The sequence below is a fragment of the Calypte anna genome, chromosome 5A (genome assembly GCF_003957555.1).
Source record: "Calypte anna isolate BGI_N300 chromosome 5A, bCalAnn1_v1.p, whole genome shotgun sequence".
Lineage (NCBI taxonomy): Eukaryota > Metazoa > Chordata > Aves > Apodiformes > Trochilidae > Calypte > Calypte anna.
Window position 1 is genome coordinate 20,866,678 of NC_044251.1, and position 18,039 is coordinate 20,884,716.

General features: G+C 43.1%; 1 protein-coding gene across 7 annotated transcripts in view; it reads left to right on the forward strand.

The window, feature by feature from the left end:
• The first annotated feature begins 6,296 nt into the window (after window positions 1–6,296).
• Window positions 6,297–18,039, forward strand: part of GPATCH2L (G-patch domain containing 2 like) — a 38,958-nt gene continuing 27,215 nt past the window's right edge. For 4 of the 7 annotated variants that reach the window (XM_030451842.1, XM_030451839.1, XM_030451844.1 and 1 more), the window contains exons 1-4: window positions 6,297–6,384; window positions 7,277–7,947; window positions 14,164–14,228; window positions 17,528–17,704. In XM_030451842.1, the coding sequence (XP_030307702.1) occupies window positions 7,289–7,947; window positions 14,164–14,228; window positions 17,528–17,704 (901 nt within the window). In that variant the 5' untranslated portion in view covers window positions 6,297–6,384; window positions 7,277–7,288. Of the gene's footprint in view, window positions 6,385–6,939; window positions 7,168–7,276; window positions 7,948–14,163; window positions 14,229–17,527; window positions 17,705–18,039 lie in introns of those variants that run through there. The other 3 variants (XM_030451843.1, XM_030451840.1, XM_030451841.1) reach the window with 2 other exon arrangements.

Consider the following 18,039-nt stretch of genomic DNA (forward strand, 5'->3'; position numbering starts at 1 on the left):
CCCTCACCAGCACCACTGGTGCCACTGCCAGCTCTCTGCTGCCAGGGCAAATGTATTTCTTTCCTGAACATGAACGCATCCTCAGGGGATCTAGCTGGGTCCCTGAGACTGGCTGGGAGACTGCACAGTGCCCCTCTGGGTGGCTCAGAGGCCACTGTTGTTACACCAGCAATGGCATGTGGACAGCCAATGAAGTAAGAACCAAGATCATTCCAGTCCTAGAGAAGCCCTTGATCTATTGCTAAATAAAGAAAATGATCAATTAAAACATGTTTTATAAGAGATGAGTAGCTTCATTACCAGGCTTTCAGTTGCAAGACTAGGGGATTCCTGTAATTTGTTTGCTTATTCTTTAGTTTCTACCTTGCATGCGCTGTTTCTCTTTTTATTTAGTGCTTGCTTCCACGTTACAGCACTATTAACATCCTACTTGCTATATGTAAATGTCCTTTCCATGGAAGAATCAAAGTAAAAATTATAGATCTTAATTTTAAAAATACCTTTTCTGAGGAACTCGGTGTCTGTGATGATGCCTTGTCTCTCGCCTGTCAGAGTAATAATCATGTTTGGTTTATATTGCCTCACATCTGTATTTACAGTGTCCTCTCCACAGCAATTAGGAGTTTGACTTGGCTGTATCAGCAGGAGTTGCACCTTGTTAAAAGTCCCAACCCTGTATCCTTGATATGGTCATTGCTCAGCTGACTGCTAGCAGCCAGAAAGTCCCTGTGAGTACAGACTGGTGTAGGATCTGCACCTTCAGCCAGTGCTCAGCACACAATACTGGAAGGAGGGTGGCCCTCGTGCACCAGCGTTCACAAACCTCCCGGCTCTCCACTTGAGCTCATTCTGTCTCCACCAAGCAGACTTTCTCCATCCTCTACCAGACTTGTGTAGGCTGGCAGCAGTCCCAGAAGGTGCAGAGCATCTCTATGACTAGTGGAGCATCAAGGATGGAGGAGGATTTGATAGACCCTGCTGGCCTGTCAGTTCAGAGGAGTAGTGCTAGAGCAGAAAAAGTCTGATTCACTGAGTCTAAAGAAAAGATGCATGTTTTAAAATATATTTATTGCTGCTAAGTGTGAAAACATCTTCTACTTGCTATGTGCAAGTTAAGTCTTTTATTCTCATGCAGAGATGCTGTAGGCAGTCCTAAAAGCCAGATGACATTTATCAGGACTAGCTTGAAGCACTGGGAGATTAAAATGCAACATTACTCATAGGACAGCCCCAATTTCTCTATTATTTCAAGTTCATAGCTAGAATGTTCTTTTAGATATTTCTTCACAGTGTACTAGGGTCACTGGAAATTAAGCACAGGTCTGTCACAGTTTATCCCTGAATACTGAGACTATCATGAAACTTTCAACATCCACATTAAAGGAACACCATAGATGCTAGCAGCAGATTACTCAGAGGAACATATATGCAGGCCTGAGTTTCACTTCACCCTCAAAGACACTTGAGAAACAGCACATTAGAGGAACATCAGCTGATGCCTGTAGAACTGTAACCAGAACTAAATGGATCCTCTCTGCCCTGCAGCCATTGGCAAGAGACCTAATGTTGGACCAAGAAGGAGCATTGGCCATAGAGAAAGAAGTGTTACCATGGTCTGTCAAATACAGACAGGTATCTGTCCTGCATATGACATCAAAGAAGAAGCAAAAGAAAACACAAAATGTCAGGTTTTTTCTGTCTCTTCTGCCTCATGCTCGGACTCCCTCAGCATCTTGGTTTCTTCCCCGGTTCCTAGCACTGTTGGACAACTGCCTCAAATCAACATGCAAAGATACTCATGGTGTTTTCATAGCATCTGTCATAGGTGAGTATCTGGGGACTTGTGTTTCCAGGGCCATGGGAGTCACTAATTTGAAATGTGGCCAACTTCTCTGGCAACAGCCACAGAATGACTCTAGTTGTGAAGCTGGGATGGAACCACTGTGTGAGGGAAGGCAACAGTTGGCTGCCAATCTTTGCAGTTGGCTGATGAGCGTGAGCTCCCAAGTTGAAGTTCCTGGCTTGTCCTCATGCCATTTGCTCCCTTCACCCACCATCTCCCACTGTTGCCAACCTGACAGTTCCCAGTGAGGTTATGGAACCCCTTATCCTGGTGACAGTAATATTAATCCTTTTTTTCCCCTCATAGTAATTGGGAAGTGGGATGCCTGGATACACAGAAAGGGCTGAAGCTACCACTAGAAGGCAAGATCAATTGCATAGACTTTACTAGCACAGATTCCCATGAAGCCAGTGGTACAAATGCTATGAAGAGAAGCTAAGCTCTGTGTGTGATGTCTTGCAGCACCCTAGCCATATTCTTGGGACTGATATTCACTGACTGTAGCCCAATGCACACAGCCACAACCTGTGTGACAGCCTCCTCCTCTCCCTGCCATCTTCATCCCTCTGTCACTGGGCTGCACATGCTTAGCTAGCCTGGCAGCAATTATGTCACACAGCTGTCTGTGTTGGTGGCCTGGCACCTCCAAATGGGAGCAATCCAAGGCACAGACTGTGCCAGCAGCCAGGGAGGATCATATAATGGGCAGAGTCTCCCTGATACCAGTTATTTCCACACTCAGGTGCTGTTTAAGCTTGGATAGTGTTGGCAGTTGGGAAATGAGGCTTTGAAGGTGCCTGTGGGAGCTTTTTTACATGATGGGTACATACAGGCTGTTAGTCACTCCAAGACATAGAGTGTCTTCTGCAAAGACTCAGAGATAAGCCTCTCCTTCTGGCCCAGGTATACCTGGTTCTGGTAAAGGCCACATGTCTGAGCCAGGGTACATCCCACCAAAAGACCCATGCAGTTTGATTAGCTCTGAGACTTTCCAGTGGGCAACCCACAGCTCAACTGCCAAAGTCTTCAGAAATTCCTTCCGGGTGGTGGGTTGGGAGGGAAACATAGCAGTACAGCCTTGTCCACCATGCACTTCTTCACTCCCTCCCTTTCAGCCTTGTCCTTTCTCAATACCCAGGAAAGATTAACTCCTCTCTGTGCACCAGAGAAAGTTATTATCATTAATGAAGAATTAAAAGGGAGTGATTAATAAAGGGCCCTTATCTGGCAGTGAGGAGGAGGCTGGACAATGAGAGGAAGATGGAGAAAATGAAAAACAATAAATATGAAGTGTAAAAGGAGGCGAGCACTGCTCCCACTTGTTAGATCGCAGCTGCATCTCCTGAGGGGGGAAGGCTCCAAATTGCTAATTACTGCCTCTGAAAAGACCTCGCTCTGATATGTTTTCTGCTGAAAGGTTCCTATTAATGAAGCAGCGATGATGCCGTTTCCCTTTGACTTGCCTTCAATTCCCTCCCTGAGCTTCCTCCCAAGCCGGGAACAATGAGGCCCTGGGAGCTGGCGGCTCCCACAGGCCTCTTGGAGACTAGGCCGGGGGCAGCCGAGTGAGGGGAGCCGAGCCGGCTGTGAAATATGGAGGGGGGAGATAAGGCAAAGACAGAGGAAAGAGGCTCACTCCCAGGAGCCCAGGGAAAATTTGCAGTTATTATGAAGGAGATGAGACAGATTAAAAGCCCTTGTGTTCTGTGCTGCCCTTTTATTTAGTGGCTTCATCTCTGAGATGAAAGAAGTTGGAAATGACTTTCTCTGCGTTTTGCTGCAAGAAGCTTCACGGCACATTTTTTGACTTTATTCCTCCCTTTGTCTCTTGTCCCCTTTCTGTCTCTCTCTTTTTCCTTTTAACCCCTGGAAGGTTTTGCTGAGAAGCACCATGGGACCAGGCAGTGTATTTGCTAGGGTAGAGCAATGACCCCTCCACTCTTCCTGTCCTCCCAGGCCGTACCTCTCGCTGCCAGCCCAAGAGGGAGCTGGGCAAAGGCGCTGCCACCATGCACTGCCAGCATCCTGCTGAGCTTCCTCTTCTGATCGCCTCTGAAATTCCCTCACCATTAGCATCTCCTCTCCCAGCCACAGGCCCAGCAACAGTTCTGCACTGTGACTGCAGCCTCTGGGCAAGAAAAAGAAACCTATATGAACAAAGCCCAGTAAGTGGTAACAATCCAGTTGGGATAAGAGTGCTGAACATTTTGCATACCTAGAGCATTTAATGAATAAAACTAGTGTTGAGAAGGTGGGCTAGTTCCTCTTCACACAGGGAAACTGCAGGCACACAAGCAGTATTTAATTTGCTGGGGATGTGGGTCGTAGTTGAAATCAGTCAAGGATTCAAAAATTTACAGTCACTGGCCTATGTCAGAGTGAACCTTGTTGGACAGGACAGAAATAGCATAGCTTGTTCAAAACCAGATTACCCCGACTGCCCCATTGTATTTCTCCAACTATTTTCCGAGTTTTCTGATTTTCCCTGTATACATTAATGCTCCTTTGCTGCATGCTTTTAGTTCTTGTGACTCTTGCAATTGCAAAAGCAGTTTCACCCTGTCTTTTGCTTTTACCTTATTCCTCTCTCAGAAAAGCAATCCTGCACATTAGTCTGTTGTCTAGCCAAACACTGCTAACTTCTGCTGGAATTTGGTACAAAATGCTAAAAATGACAGGTGAAGTACAATTTATACCATCTGAGAAACAATTTTTGAACAAAAGAGAGAGCAGGAAATTATTTTGAAAAATGAAGGTAAAATAAGAGAAATTAGAGCAGGCATCTGTTGTCATCTCCCCAGGACATCCGAACACAGGATTTCTTGTACACAATTGTTTGTCTGGTTTGTTATCCTGCCTGGAAAAGCAGCCAGTACCGAGCCCTCAAAATGAAGGAGCGAGAAGCTCTGAAGTGGATGTTTACAGAATAACCTTCCCATCAGGGGAGTTTCTCTCTAACCCAGACATTTTTTAGCTGTTTTATATCCTGAAGCATGAAAAAGGATTGCAGCGGTGAAACAGGATTAGATTTTAGGAGGGATTGGCTCTCAGATCTGAGAGTAAAAATAAAACTCCTGTATTGGAAATAGGAAACTGGCAGGGAAAAGAAGATACTACAGGCTAGTAGGGTGAGTTACTGCCATGGAAAGGGTTAAAAAGGCTTTTTACAGACAAATTGGTGAAAAGAAAGTAACTTAAATGAACTCAGCTATTGGAAATGGGATAAAAATGTTGTACTTAATGAGAGTTTTTCTTCATTTAATATTGCTTTTCTGAGGAAATTTCTCAGAGAACTACAAGGTAATGAAAATGTTAACATGACAGCTCAGACCAACATAAAAGACTAGTTAGAGAAACGGCATGTAGAAAGCTCAGTGAAGCAAAACGACAGCTGTCCTATTGGGGTGTAGGGATCAATGGCCAACTTGAGAATTCGGTTATTTTCGAAGTATCTTGACAAACTAGGGAGGGTGCCAGAGGACTGAAGAAAAGCAAGCACTGTACCAGTCTTTTGAGGGGGGAGCAGGAAGGAGGCCGTGATTGTGGCAATTATCACCCTTTCAGATTAACTTCTGTTCCTGCTGACATGCTGGAATAAATAGAGGTCGAAAAAAAAGTAAAAGTACAAAGGATAAGAGATCTATGAGCAGTGTGCAGCAGTGTAGATTTATAAAGAACAAATCATGTCAGACAAACATGATTACTTTCTCTGACTGAGTTTACAAAATTAGTGAAAGAATGCCGCGAACATTATGTATCTGCACTTCAGCGAAGCCTTTCCAATGCTACCTTGTAAAATGTTACTTGAAAAATGAGCCAGTATTGTCTAGAATATGAATGAAGCCACCTGGGTTAAAAAAAAACCAAACACAAAAAAAAAAACCAAAACCCAGGCAAGCAGACAAAACCAAACCAAAGCAAAAATATGAAAGATGAGAAATAAAAGGGAACACTAAGCAGAACTGGGGGGTGGTAGGGTCACACCTGGCTTTATTCTAGTGGCTGTTGGAGACATGTAAAATGATAGGAAAAGCAGTACAAGGCTTAAGGAGAGAGGAGTAACATCGAAGGTTTTAATTTAGGATGTAACCAGTTGCCATCCCGATACACACAATTAGCGTGCCAGCAGTGAAATGGAAGAGTACTTCGGTTACTGAGTTTACTGGCTGCCCGTGACAAATAAATACACAGGATAACCAAGCAAACCAAAGGGTCAGCAAGGGGTTGCCCCGACAGCGGTGGTACGATCTGTAATGGCTCCAACCACACCGTAAACTGACGGAGAAGCCAGCAAGGCCCTAAAGGTAAAGGGCCCGCAGCGCGACCTGATGAGAGGGTCAGGCGGCAGCGGCGAAGTGGGAGGCTGCTGGCCCAGCCGTGACTCCCCTGCGCTGCGATCGCGACGCCGCATGGCCGGGCCAACCCCCCTGCTCCGCCGCTGCCGCCAGACCCGCCCCTCAGGCGGGGCGGGGGAGAAGGAAGTGGCCCGGGGAGGCCGGAAGCGCCGTTGAGGAGGGGTTGTCGGAGCGGGGTGCTGGCCGGTGAGTGGGGTGGGGGTGAGGCCTGCCGGAGAGCGGCGGTCGGGGCTGGGCTTTCCTCGGTGGGGCCGGGTTTGGCCGGGAGAAGTCACCGGCTTCTCGTCAGAGGAGGGAGACGGTATGGCCGGGTAGCTGAGGGCTCTTGGACTAAGGGAGGAGGCCTGCGGCAGCAGGTGCTTCACCGGGACGGGGCGTGCGGGTGTTTCTGAGCCTTGTAGGAGGTGGGGAAGGAAATCCCATGTCTGTAAGGAACGGGTGAGGAGGGGGCGGTTGTGAGGTGAGGGATTTGGCCAGGACTTTGATATTGGCTCCCTGACAGCCCTGAGGTGGAAGGGGTGGGACTTTGTGGCAGCAGGAGTTGTCGCTGGGTCTTACACAGCCTGTTCTGGAGCACAGCGTCCCGCATGCCTTGGTTTGCTGAAGTGGTGCTAGCTTGCAAACTGTGTTTTACCGTATATTTTACTCTCAGCTGTGCTGCTTGTCTGCTTCTCAGAAGACTGGATCTGTTTGCTGAGCGGGCTAGCCCTTCTCTCAGGCGTACCGTCACCAGGTAGCACACCGATTGTAGGCACTCATACCCTTAAGATATCTAATGGACCATGTTGCTTCAACGCAAAAGTTGCAAACCTTAAGGCCTTTACAGACTCAGAGCACTTGACTCAGCTGCTGCAGTAGCCAGATCTCTGTTACCATGGTTAGAAGAGGGATTTAACCCTTGCAAAAGGAAGGAGTGAAGCCCAAGGAGCAGTAGTTGCCCTGTGTTGGGCTCTCCCAAGCAATTTTAAAGTAAGCGTGTGTCTTGGTTAAAGTTACAAGAGCTGTAGCATGCTGTAGTCCACTTATGTACTGGTAGTGGTGTTTATGTCTGCTGCTAATTGTTTGTTGTCATTTTTAGTAGGCATTGCCAATGGATGAACTGGTGCATGACTTGGCATCAGCCTTAGAGCAGACTTCAGAACAAAACAAGTTGCATGAGCTATGGGAAGAGATGGCCCTAAGTCCACGGCAACAACGGCGTCAGCTTCGCAAGAGACGGGGTCGTAAACGACGCTCGGACTTCACACATCAGGCAGAGCATGCCTGCTGCTACAGTGAGGCCTCCGAATCAAGCTTGGATGAAGCTGTCAAAGGTTGCCGTGAGGTGCTGACAGCCAATTTTAGTGACTCTGATGACATGGCAGTGGTCAAACGACACCCAGCTCTCAGTGCCACCCTGAGGAGCAAGCAACACTCATGGCATGAGTCAGACTCCTTTACAGAGAACGCACCCTGCCGACCTCTCAGGCGCCGACGGAAAGTCAAACGTGTGACATCAGAGGTGGCTGCCAGTCTCCAGCAAAAGCTCAGGGTGTCAGAGTGGAACTATGAGAGGGGATGCAGGTTCAAGTCAGCCAAGAAACAGTGTCTTTCACGCTGGAAAGAAAATGCCCCTTGGACATCCTCTAGCCATGGCCTTTGTGAATCAGGAGAGAACAGGCCCTTCCTCAGTAAAGGGGGAAGGAAGGAGAGGATGGAGTGTGAAGCTGATGAACAGAAACAGGGCTCAGATGAAAATATGTCGGAATGGTGAGATCTCAGTTTCTTCTTGGGCTGGTCAGCTGGCCACCTTGCTTGCAGCTGCTTGTAAATCCTGTTCCTTGCTTTAGAAGTTCTTATAAAAATTATTCAGCGCTGTTGTCTTTATGTTGTCTTTATGTAAAGGAAACTCCTTCTAAACTGTAGATTTTTTTTACCAAGTATTTCCTGGCAGTGCAGTACTGATGACCCAAAACACTTCCTTGAAAAGTTGGCAAGCTGCTATGTTTCTGACTTGTGTTGTACAAGGAGCTCTGTGAAATGTCTGTGGCCCTGCAGCTACAAAGTGGCATGCTTGTGGCCTGAGGTTTGGAGAGTAAATTCACCATTGGCTCTTGTGTTGCATGATTAATATGAACTGATCCCAGGTTCTTGTTTCCAGAATTTCCCATAAGTAGAGAACAGATCTGATCTCCCATTGTGACCACTAAGCCTTCTATGCAGGTACTCTGTAAACCTCATTAAAAACATCTTCTTTGCAGTTCTGCATCTCTGCTCTGTGGCTGAAGTAAGGTCCACAAAGGCCTTATGAGGGGAATGTAGTGAGATGAGATAAGGTAGTTAGGGGAAACTTAATACTTCTGGGATAAGCTTGTGCTAGCAGTGGAGTCTGGCATGTCTTTGTGTCCAGTTTTGGAAGACTTTGATGAATTCGTACTGGAATCTTGTACACAAGATGAAAATGAGAAGTGTAAATGTCATGGTCTGAATTTGTATGTGTGCAGCTCTTGGGGGGTTTTCCCACTGTGTACAATTTTTGTTCTCTCAATTGAAAGTTTTGGTTATGAAGCTGCTTCTGTATTCAAAGTTTTTTCAGGCTGGAAAAGAAACAACTTCTGAGTATCAAATGGAGGAGATTTCTTAATGAATGGCTTACAGAAGGTGAATAGGGTTGTTAACTTGCCAATTGTAATTGTCTAAGAAGCAGGAGGCATTGAGGAAGGCTTTTAAAGAAAACAAGTATTTGTCATGAAACAGAATATTTAAAGCTCTGCTGTGGGACATTTTGGAGGTTAAAATTTTAAATGTGTCCAAAAGGGGGATGTGAAGCATAGATTTATCAGAGGCTGTTAAAGCATTACAGACTGGGTGGTAGATCCAGCTCAGAATGTCCTTAAACTGGTGACTGCTAGAAGCTGGAGGAATAAATAGAGGAAACAGTCGGTCTATATTCAATGTGTTCTCATATTCTTTCCTCAAGCAACCACTGTAATAGGCACTATCAGAGAGAAGACAGTGGATTTGGAAAGTATAATTGTGCATATATTGAGGTTCATTTAAGTGTTCTGGCTACAGTTTGTCAGGAGTGGAGAGGCAGCACTTGGTTGTTGGGGGTTTGGTGGGTAATAGCTGGAAGTGCAGACTTCTCAGTGGTATTTTCTGAGAGACTCTGAAAAGCACAGGTTGTAGTATATCCTCACTAAAGCATTTTTGCTGAACAAGTGTGGCTTATACGTAGCCCATACCTGGTGGAAGGACAAAATAGTCAGTTTTTCCTTAAAAAGTGCCTATTTTTTGATTAATGAGTGAATGTAAAGCGGGCCTTTTCAAGAGACTAGTGTAAGCGTTTTTACTACAAGTTATTAAAAACACTTTTATGCTTTTATAGCTATTTGCTGGTAGTCCAGGAAAGGGAATGTGCTGAGTAGCCCTTGAATGTTGCACAACAATGGCATTGGACTGAAAGATGCCCTTACTTGATGTGGCAGTGATGGACAGTGTTCCTTGCAGTTTTTTTCTACCAGTCAGAGTCTGTTCCATCATGTCAGACTTGAACTTAAACCAGCAGGCTTTCATCCAGCCTTCGTTTGTGCCAGCGTTTGGAAGAGTAAATAAACAGCTTTGTCTGAACTGTTACTTGAGGACTGTGCTGGAGGATTGCTTTGTTCTGTTTCAGTTGTCCTTTGCTCTCAAACTAATTGTTGTGCAGGTGTCAGCATCAAATGACATTTACCATCTGCTTCCAAATCCTTGGGATTCTCTTTGGAAATCCAGGGGCTGGAATATTTGACCTCTCCAACACCACATGTGTGATTTGTGCTATGACTCCCTAGGGAGGGTCAAAGTTGGAGACAGAAATACATACAACCCTCTTCACAACAGAGTTATCTCTCATGGCAGTGAGAAGGATCATGCTTTGGTCTTTGCTGTTCTAAATATAGCACTTTGCTGATAGCAGCAGAGTGGAACTGGATGGGCCTTACCTCACTCTCACTCTGCTCTAGCTGTTTTTACTAGTGCCATAAGTGATGGTACTGTACTTTGCACAGATAAATAGCCAGGACATATTCTGAGGAGGGGAGAAGAAAATTGGATGCCCAGGAGAGGGAATGGTATGGTTGTTGTCACAAAGTGGTAGGATGGTGATATGACTGATACAGTTTGTGAGACCTGGAAGCAGTCTGGTGATCTGGTGATTTATGAAACAGTGATATGAGATCAGTTCCACTAGTGTTAACTCCTCTGTTAGAGGGGAGTGTCACAAAACTAATGTCTCTTTAAGCAAACTAAGCTGTATACTCAGAATGGATTTTTTTTTCCACTTGCTTTTTCCTCCCCTCTACCAACACTTCATTTTCTTTGCTATAGGAATCAACCTCTTTAAATGCTAAAATATCCATCATTTTGTCTAAGGCTCTTTATCCTAACTCAGATCAAAAACCTACTGTATTCAGTAGATAAACTGTCATTCACTGAGAAAGCTTTGGATATGGATTCTTAATGAGAAAGTAGTTTCTATAGTTTGTTTGTGGGACTGTGCCCAATCTTTTTCTGAAGGAAGATGTGATGCAGTATTGTGATTTAAAGTGCGTGTGAAATGAACTCTGAAATATTTGCCAAACATGGCAAGAGATAAACGGAAGTTGGGAGAAGGAAGGATGTGCAGGAACATGATGAGGGAACAGGGATGGTTCTAAATTGGTTAATGACATGACTGAAAGCTGAATATATAAATGATTATGAAAAAAACAGAGAAAGAAAGTGGTCTTAGTTTAAATAGTGATTTGTGTATTTATAGAAAGGTGTCAATATCTGCTAAGGCTGTTAGAAATAAGGTGCTCTTCTGTCCCTTAATGCCTTGAAGTTTCCTGGAGCCATAATTAAGCAAAGGCAAATTATATATTGAGTGCCAAAGTTCTTTCTCTTGTTGGTCTAAGCTGAGGACTTCCAGAACAGTCGGAGTTTTTGGCTCAAGGGCAGAGCAAGCCACAGAACAGCACTTGTCTGAAAATTTACTTTGAATGATGTGCTTAGTAGTGAGAGATGTGCAGTTTGCCTAATCTAGTCTCAAGTGCCATAACTCTTATTGTGACTTTTTCAAACTTGGGGTTTTACAGACCTACCAGTTCTGTGCGACTTCATTGGCTGGATGCTGGTGCATTTGTTGTGGTTTAACCCAGAGAGGCAGCAGAGCCCTGTACAGATGTGATCACTCCGTCACAGAGGAATGAGGGAGAGAACTGGAAGAGTAAAAATGGGAAAACTTGTAGGTTAAGTTACAATTGATTTACTAGGCAAAGCAAAAGCTGTGCATGCAAGCAAACCAAAATAGGGAATTAATTCACTACTTCCCATCATCAGGCAGTTGTTTAGCCATTTCCAGAAAAGCAGGGCTCCATGTTGCATAAGTTACTTGAGAGGTGAGTGCCATAACTTCCTCTTTCTTTCCCCAGCTTTTAATGCTGAGCTTGAACTCCTGTGGTGTTGGGTATCCCTCGGTCAGCTGGGGTTAGCTGTCCTGGCTGTGTCCCTTCTCAGCTTCTTGTGCACTCCAGCCCATCCACTGGCTGTGCAATTTGAGAAACAAATAGCCTTGGCACTATTGAAGCAATGTGAAACAATAACTAAAACCTTAGTGTGTTATCAACACTGTTTTGATCACAAATCAAAACCGTAGCACTATAGAGCAACTATGGTGGAAAATTTACTCTATCCCAATCAAAACCAGTACAATATTCGGTCCTGGGTGTGTGACCAGTGGTCATCCTGAGTGTGCAGTGGTTGCTTTACCCTTTGGAAGGGAGCTGTTTCAATGACAGCCTGGAGTGGCAGTCAAGAGCCTGGCTAAGCTGATGAATTGGAAGCCAGTCTTTCCGTAAAAAAAATAATAAAAAAAAAAATAATAAAAAAAAAATTCCTCTCCTTCTCGGAAGGCAAGTGACAAAGACAGAGTGTTCAGCTTCCCCTCCTTCTCCAGCCCAGCCTGACCTTCTGCAGCCCCTTGGTGCCTCTTGTTTTCTTATTTTTATAGAAAATCAATATCCTTCCTGACACAAACAATAGCTCAAGTGAAAGAATAAATGGGGGAAACCTGAGATCTCTGTCTATCACCTCTCACTTTAACTCCCCCAAACTATTTAATTATAAGCATGCTTTGCTCCAGGTGTTTGCGACAGTGAAATTGCTAAATGAGGACCATATTAACCAAAGATTGGGTGATCAATAACACTCTATAGCAGTAGCTTGTTGGATCAATAGTATTCATTATTTCATGGTTAAGGTAAGTAGCCCTCTTTGCAAGTGGAGGTCATTAATCAGTGCTTACTGGACCTGCAGAAAGGCTTGTATAGGAATCTAGTTTGTGTTCAGCCCTGAAGTGTAAAAGGGCTGGTGAAGAGGGTGAGATCTATGAAAGTTTGTTTCAGCAAAGCACTGGTAGTAATGCATAAAGCAACTAGACAGCTCTCAGTACAGCAGGATGCTTGAAGAACTGTTAATTTGATCTGGAATCTTGACTTAATGCTTTTTCCTTTCTCAGGCACCTTTCCTCTGAGAATGCTAAAACCCTTATGAAGCAGTCACTCAATCCTTGCATCTGCTGCTTGTGAGGACTATTAATTCAGGCTTTCAAAAGGGAAAACAGACGAGCTAAGAGATTTGTGCAGGGTCATACAGTGAGCTGGTAGGAGAGCTAGGAATGAAAGGAATGGCTCATGGTTCTCAGTCCTTGGACATAATTGCTATGGTGTACATGTGGGAGGGTGAGTGGATGGCCAGACTTTGTAATGAATTGATTTGGAATTTGATATTAACTAGCATACTGAAATGTGGGAATGACATTCAGACTGCTCATCTTTTATATTTAAATGGCTTTTATAAAATGATGAGGTTGTAGTTACGCAGTATGAGGACTTGATTTGTCTATACTTTTTCTGTGAGCAATAATGTACTCACAGAATGGGGTTTTATTGCGTGTGTACGATTCTTTGGGCTGACATGTCTTACAATTCCTTGTCCTTTAGCCTTTTGAATTGAGGGGTCTCCAGTTGATACTGGTATGCAGGTATGATGCAATTTCTCTGGAAAAGAAGGACCCAGAAATGTTTTCCAAGAGCACACCCTGATCAGAGATTGATTCTGCTGCTGAGCCAATGTTTGCATTTATGCCTTAGTGGTAAGGGGGTGGGCAGTAAGTAGTTTCTGTTTCTTCTGATATCTCTCAGCTAAACCGGAGGAAATATTGCCTGAAGTGTCCAAGGATTGATTTAATATCGGCATTAAAGCCATCAGGTGCTTGAGACAGACCTGAGCTTATACTTCTGCTACAAATATTCATCCAGCTTTACAGTCAATTAACATCTTTCTACACATTAATTTCTAGTTTAATTCTTTGGTTCAAGAATTAAATCTCCGGTAACTGCTTTAGCAAATGCAAAACACGCTGTAATGAGGTAGCATTCAGCAGCAGCAAGTCAAGCTGTGCTAAAGTATTTAGCTGAAGAGTTGTGAACATACCAGCTGTTCTCCCCTCCAAATAGAATAAAAGTTGCCATAGATTAAGGGGGTGTTTATGTACCTGTATAACAATTTTGAGAAAAAGGAATGTGAAGTAGAAAACTTCAGAGGCTTTTCAGTAGCTCCTAAGGGCAGTTTTTCACGGCACTTGATTTTCTAGGGAGTATTCCAGACAATGGCATACTTAGGTTATTAGCTCTAGGACCTGAGGCCAATGCCATTGTATTAATTACTTTTTGATAACTTAGAACTAGACTAGATACAAGATTCTGCTTTTCCTCAAGTGATGTAGCATTGCTAGGTTTTGACAGAAAGCAATTATGTCCTGTGCTAGAGCTATCCATGTGCCTGAAATGCAGTTTCTATGAGATGTGTAAAGCATTTTGGGCTCAGAGAAGCTAGTAAAATATAATATAATGGGGTTTGTATCTGCTGCAATTTTAACTATGTTTTTGTTTGTTTTTGTTCCAGTGAGACCAGCAGCGTATGCAGCAGCAGCGATACCGGCCTCTTTACCAATGATGAAGGCCGCCAAGGTAGCAACTGTCCTGTGATTTTCCTCATGTGTTGCTGGGGAATTTATCTTGCTTTCTCTGAAAATCAAAGACAATTCTATGTTTGAAAAGGGACAGAGGAGGAAGTATGAGAGAAAGGCCAGTGTCTGGGAGGGGCTAGAATTTAAGAAATGAGATTAGGACTACAAAGGAGCGATTTTGATAATGGTACTCTCCTCTTGCTGAAATACTTTGGATATCAGATCCGCAAAATTTGAAATATCAATAGTTATTATTATGGAAAGGCACATAAATACAAGAGGAGTTCTAGATCTCTCCATAATGAAAGAGCAGAGCTCATGATTTGTTTCTATAGGTGTTTTAATTCTTGCCTAATATATTAGTTTTTTTCTGTATGGGCAGAAAGAGATGAAGTGGAAAAAAAATCAGTTAGTATTGACAAGTTGCCTGACAGACTGTGCTTAGAAGACAACAGTAACATGTGATAGGTTTTATTTCTTTAAATACATGTTCCTCCCTTGCTCTTGTGTGCATTGGTTGAGCCTAGGATTTTCGATTTCTGTTGTAGAAATAGTTTCTTAGGAGGTTTGAGTGTGGGGTGTAATCTGGTTTTATTTATCAGTGGCAGCACAGTATTCTTTTTATGGGGGATGTGGCAGAAGTATGTGTGAAAGAGGTTGTAGTAGGCACATAAGCACTCAGGAGCAGGTGGAATGTGACCCTGGAGACCTGTAATTCCACACAGCTTCTGCTGGTCTGCACTCTGATTCTGTCACATTTCATAAGCTAAGATTTAGATGAGATCTCTCCTGGGAACATATAAGTGCTAAAGGAAGTAGTATCAGAAACTCAGTAGGAAATGCTGCTTCCACTAGCTGGTTACTGATCCAGGTATCTGTGTGTGTCAACACAATGACAGCTAATATGTTTACATGTTTTCTGAGCATATGTTAGGCTGTTGGGCCTATTGGTTGTGATCTTAGGTGGCTATAATACTTTCCCTAAGAGTAAGGATTTCAAACTTTGACCTTTGATGAAAACTATATCTTCTCAGCCTCCCATCCTTTAAAAGCAACAGAAAAGTCAAATCTTTTGTTCTCTCTTTTTATTGATGACTGTTCTGGGGAAGCACTTGCATATCAGATAACAAAGCAGGGTGATGACAGAAATGTTGAATTTTTACTTCACCACCTCGGGAATGACTGATGTAGACTGGATAAGTATATATGTACATTTGTCTATATACTTGCGCTATATACTTGCCCTGGTTTTATACCTTGTTCAAGGCATTATCTTCTGTCTGCTGCTAGAAGTAGGATACCTATAATACAAGAACATGTAGAATATACTACTTAAATAAATTAATAAAGCTCGATTACAGCCAATTACACCCTTCCCTGTCTAGGTAGTAGTAGATATTTGACATCTTAGTCATCAGGCCTCTGTTTAAACTACAGTAACTTTCTGGGTGAGATGTCTTAACTTACAGTTATGTTAAAAAGGGTTAAAAATTGTCAAGGGTTAAAACCACTTTCTGGTTAAATAAGAAACATCTCCCTGTCCTTTTTTTAAACAACTTCCAGTTTTAAAGTAATAATAACCAACAGCTCTCCACTGCATAACTTTTTTGTCACAGGCCATCATATTAGAAATAGTTTTCTAGCACAGTTCCAAACTGAATAATGAGAAATTTAAGATAGCAGTGTACTTACACTGAATGTAGGTTTTCTCTCCCTTCTTTTGAGGTTATGTCTGGTAATATTTGTGCTGTTGCTAATTAAATAGGTTGTCTTTGCAATGCCAGCTACCAGTGCACTTCTGTGAGCATAGAGTGGTCCTAGTTTATAAATTTATTGTAGCTTTTTTTGTTAAATGTGTTTGGATCTCTCATGGTTAGAGTTATTGCAGTATTAGCATACAATCTTGATTGTTAAATTTTGTCTTGTGAAAGTAGTGATTTGAGATATGGCACTGCACTATGCTCATACACACAAAACTCTAGTGAATATTTTTGCACAAGTTATGGTCTCTTATAAGAACTGTCCCACATCACTTGATTTTAATTTACTATGGCTTGGGTAGGGATATTTAGATTTTAAAATGTCATAAGCCTACTAGATCAACTGACATATCACAGAAATAATCACACATCTTCTGCAATGTCAGTGCTTTGGGATAAAGTGTTCTGGCTGTCCTGCCTGTTGGTGAATTGAGTTGGTTTTAGGTGTTGTTTCTTCTGTTATATGCAAGATTGCAGCTTTCTTACTAGGGTAAGTTAATTTCTTGTACTTTTATTATTTTTCGTTGTCTGGCAAGGTGTGTTGATAGGTATAATGGACTTCAGTCAAAATAATGTACCTTGGTGAGGAAAGGAGAGTAAGTGGGGGTGCTTGAGCTGAGGTTTAACGATAGGCAAATAAGAGTTATCCTCAAGTCAGGTATGTTAGTTTTTTAAGGCAAGGTGAAGCACCTTGTAATTACATGGAACTGTTATTTGGGCTACTAAAAAGCTAAGTGTGTCAGGTTCTTTGCCCTCTTCCTGCTTTTTTCTTATGCTACTCAGATGCCACTAGTCTCAGGGGATTTCTGGCTGAGGAGTTTACCATAACTTGTGCCCAATGCAGTTCAGTTTTAGAGTGCTACAGCATTGATTACGGTGACCTTGCATTGTGGAGACTTCTGTCATAACGTCTGTTGCTGCTGCTCTAGTTTTCAGACAGTTTTTAGTTCTAGCAGTTTTTAAGAAATTTTCACAGACTCGCAGCATAGGTAGTACTTACACTCATAGTGACCATTTCTAATAGGTGTGTGTTTTCCTCTTAGCTGCTGTCTTAGGAGAGTAGGGATCTTTCTCATCAGTGAGTATGTTCTTTTTGCTTACTCTGTGAACCTGGTCTTCCCCTGTTGTGAATTCTCTTCTGTGAGAGCCTGTAACATGTGCAAAATGATTGGCTTCTACCTCTCTCATAGTAATTACTTCAGAGAAAGAGTTGTGCATAAGACATCACACAACATTGAACTAAGGTTGATGAGATGCAGTCGCAACAGTGCTAAAGCTGCCCTAGGCAGGTCTATAAAGAAGGCTTTGTTCTACAGGGAAATTGTGTAGACTGATGAGTTGGATAGTTTAAAGCATTTAGTGAGGCCTCATAGTTACTGCAGATCATTGAGCCAGAATACAAATATAAGGCTCTTCAGGAAGGAATTCCTAATGAGACTTCAGCTGTTTCACATCCCACAATGCCTACCTATAGTATTTTGTAGAACTGTCACAGGGCACATTGATGGTACCTGTGGCTAATTCTATCCTTTTTCTTTAGGAGATGATGAGCAAAGTGATTGGTTTTATGAAGGAGAATGTGTTCCGGGATTCACTGTCCCCAACCTTCTTCCCAAGTGGGGAGCTGACCACCGATCCGAAGTGGAACGGATTGACTCAAGCCTGGACAAGCTCTCAGATTCCACGTTCCTGTTGCCCTCACGGCCAGCTCAAAGAGGTGAGATCCATATGGAATGCCATGTGTTTGTGAACTTTGGATGTGATGGCAAGGTTCTGCAATTTAAACTGATATTAGTGGTCTGTGTTGTTGTTTTTTTTTTTAACAATCCAATTAAAAATAGCTGCACTACTGGAGAGGATACTAAACTACTTAGAGTAGTTCCTCACATTCTTCAGTCTTGTTTCTTTTATTTGTGAATAAATTGGCATATATGCCTCTTGCAGATTGAGAAACAATAGAGAGAGAGAGGATCTGATGTGACTACTAAAGTAACTGTTTTTCCTGGTGGTGGCTCTACCTGGAGGAATCTTCTGCTTTCATTGCTCAGTTTT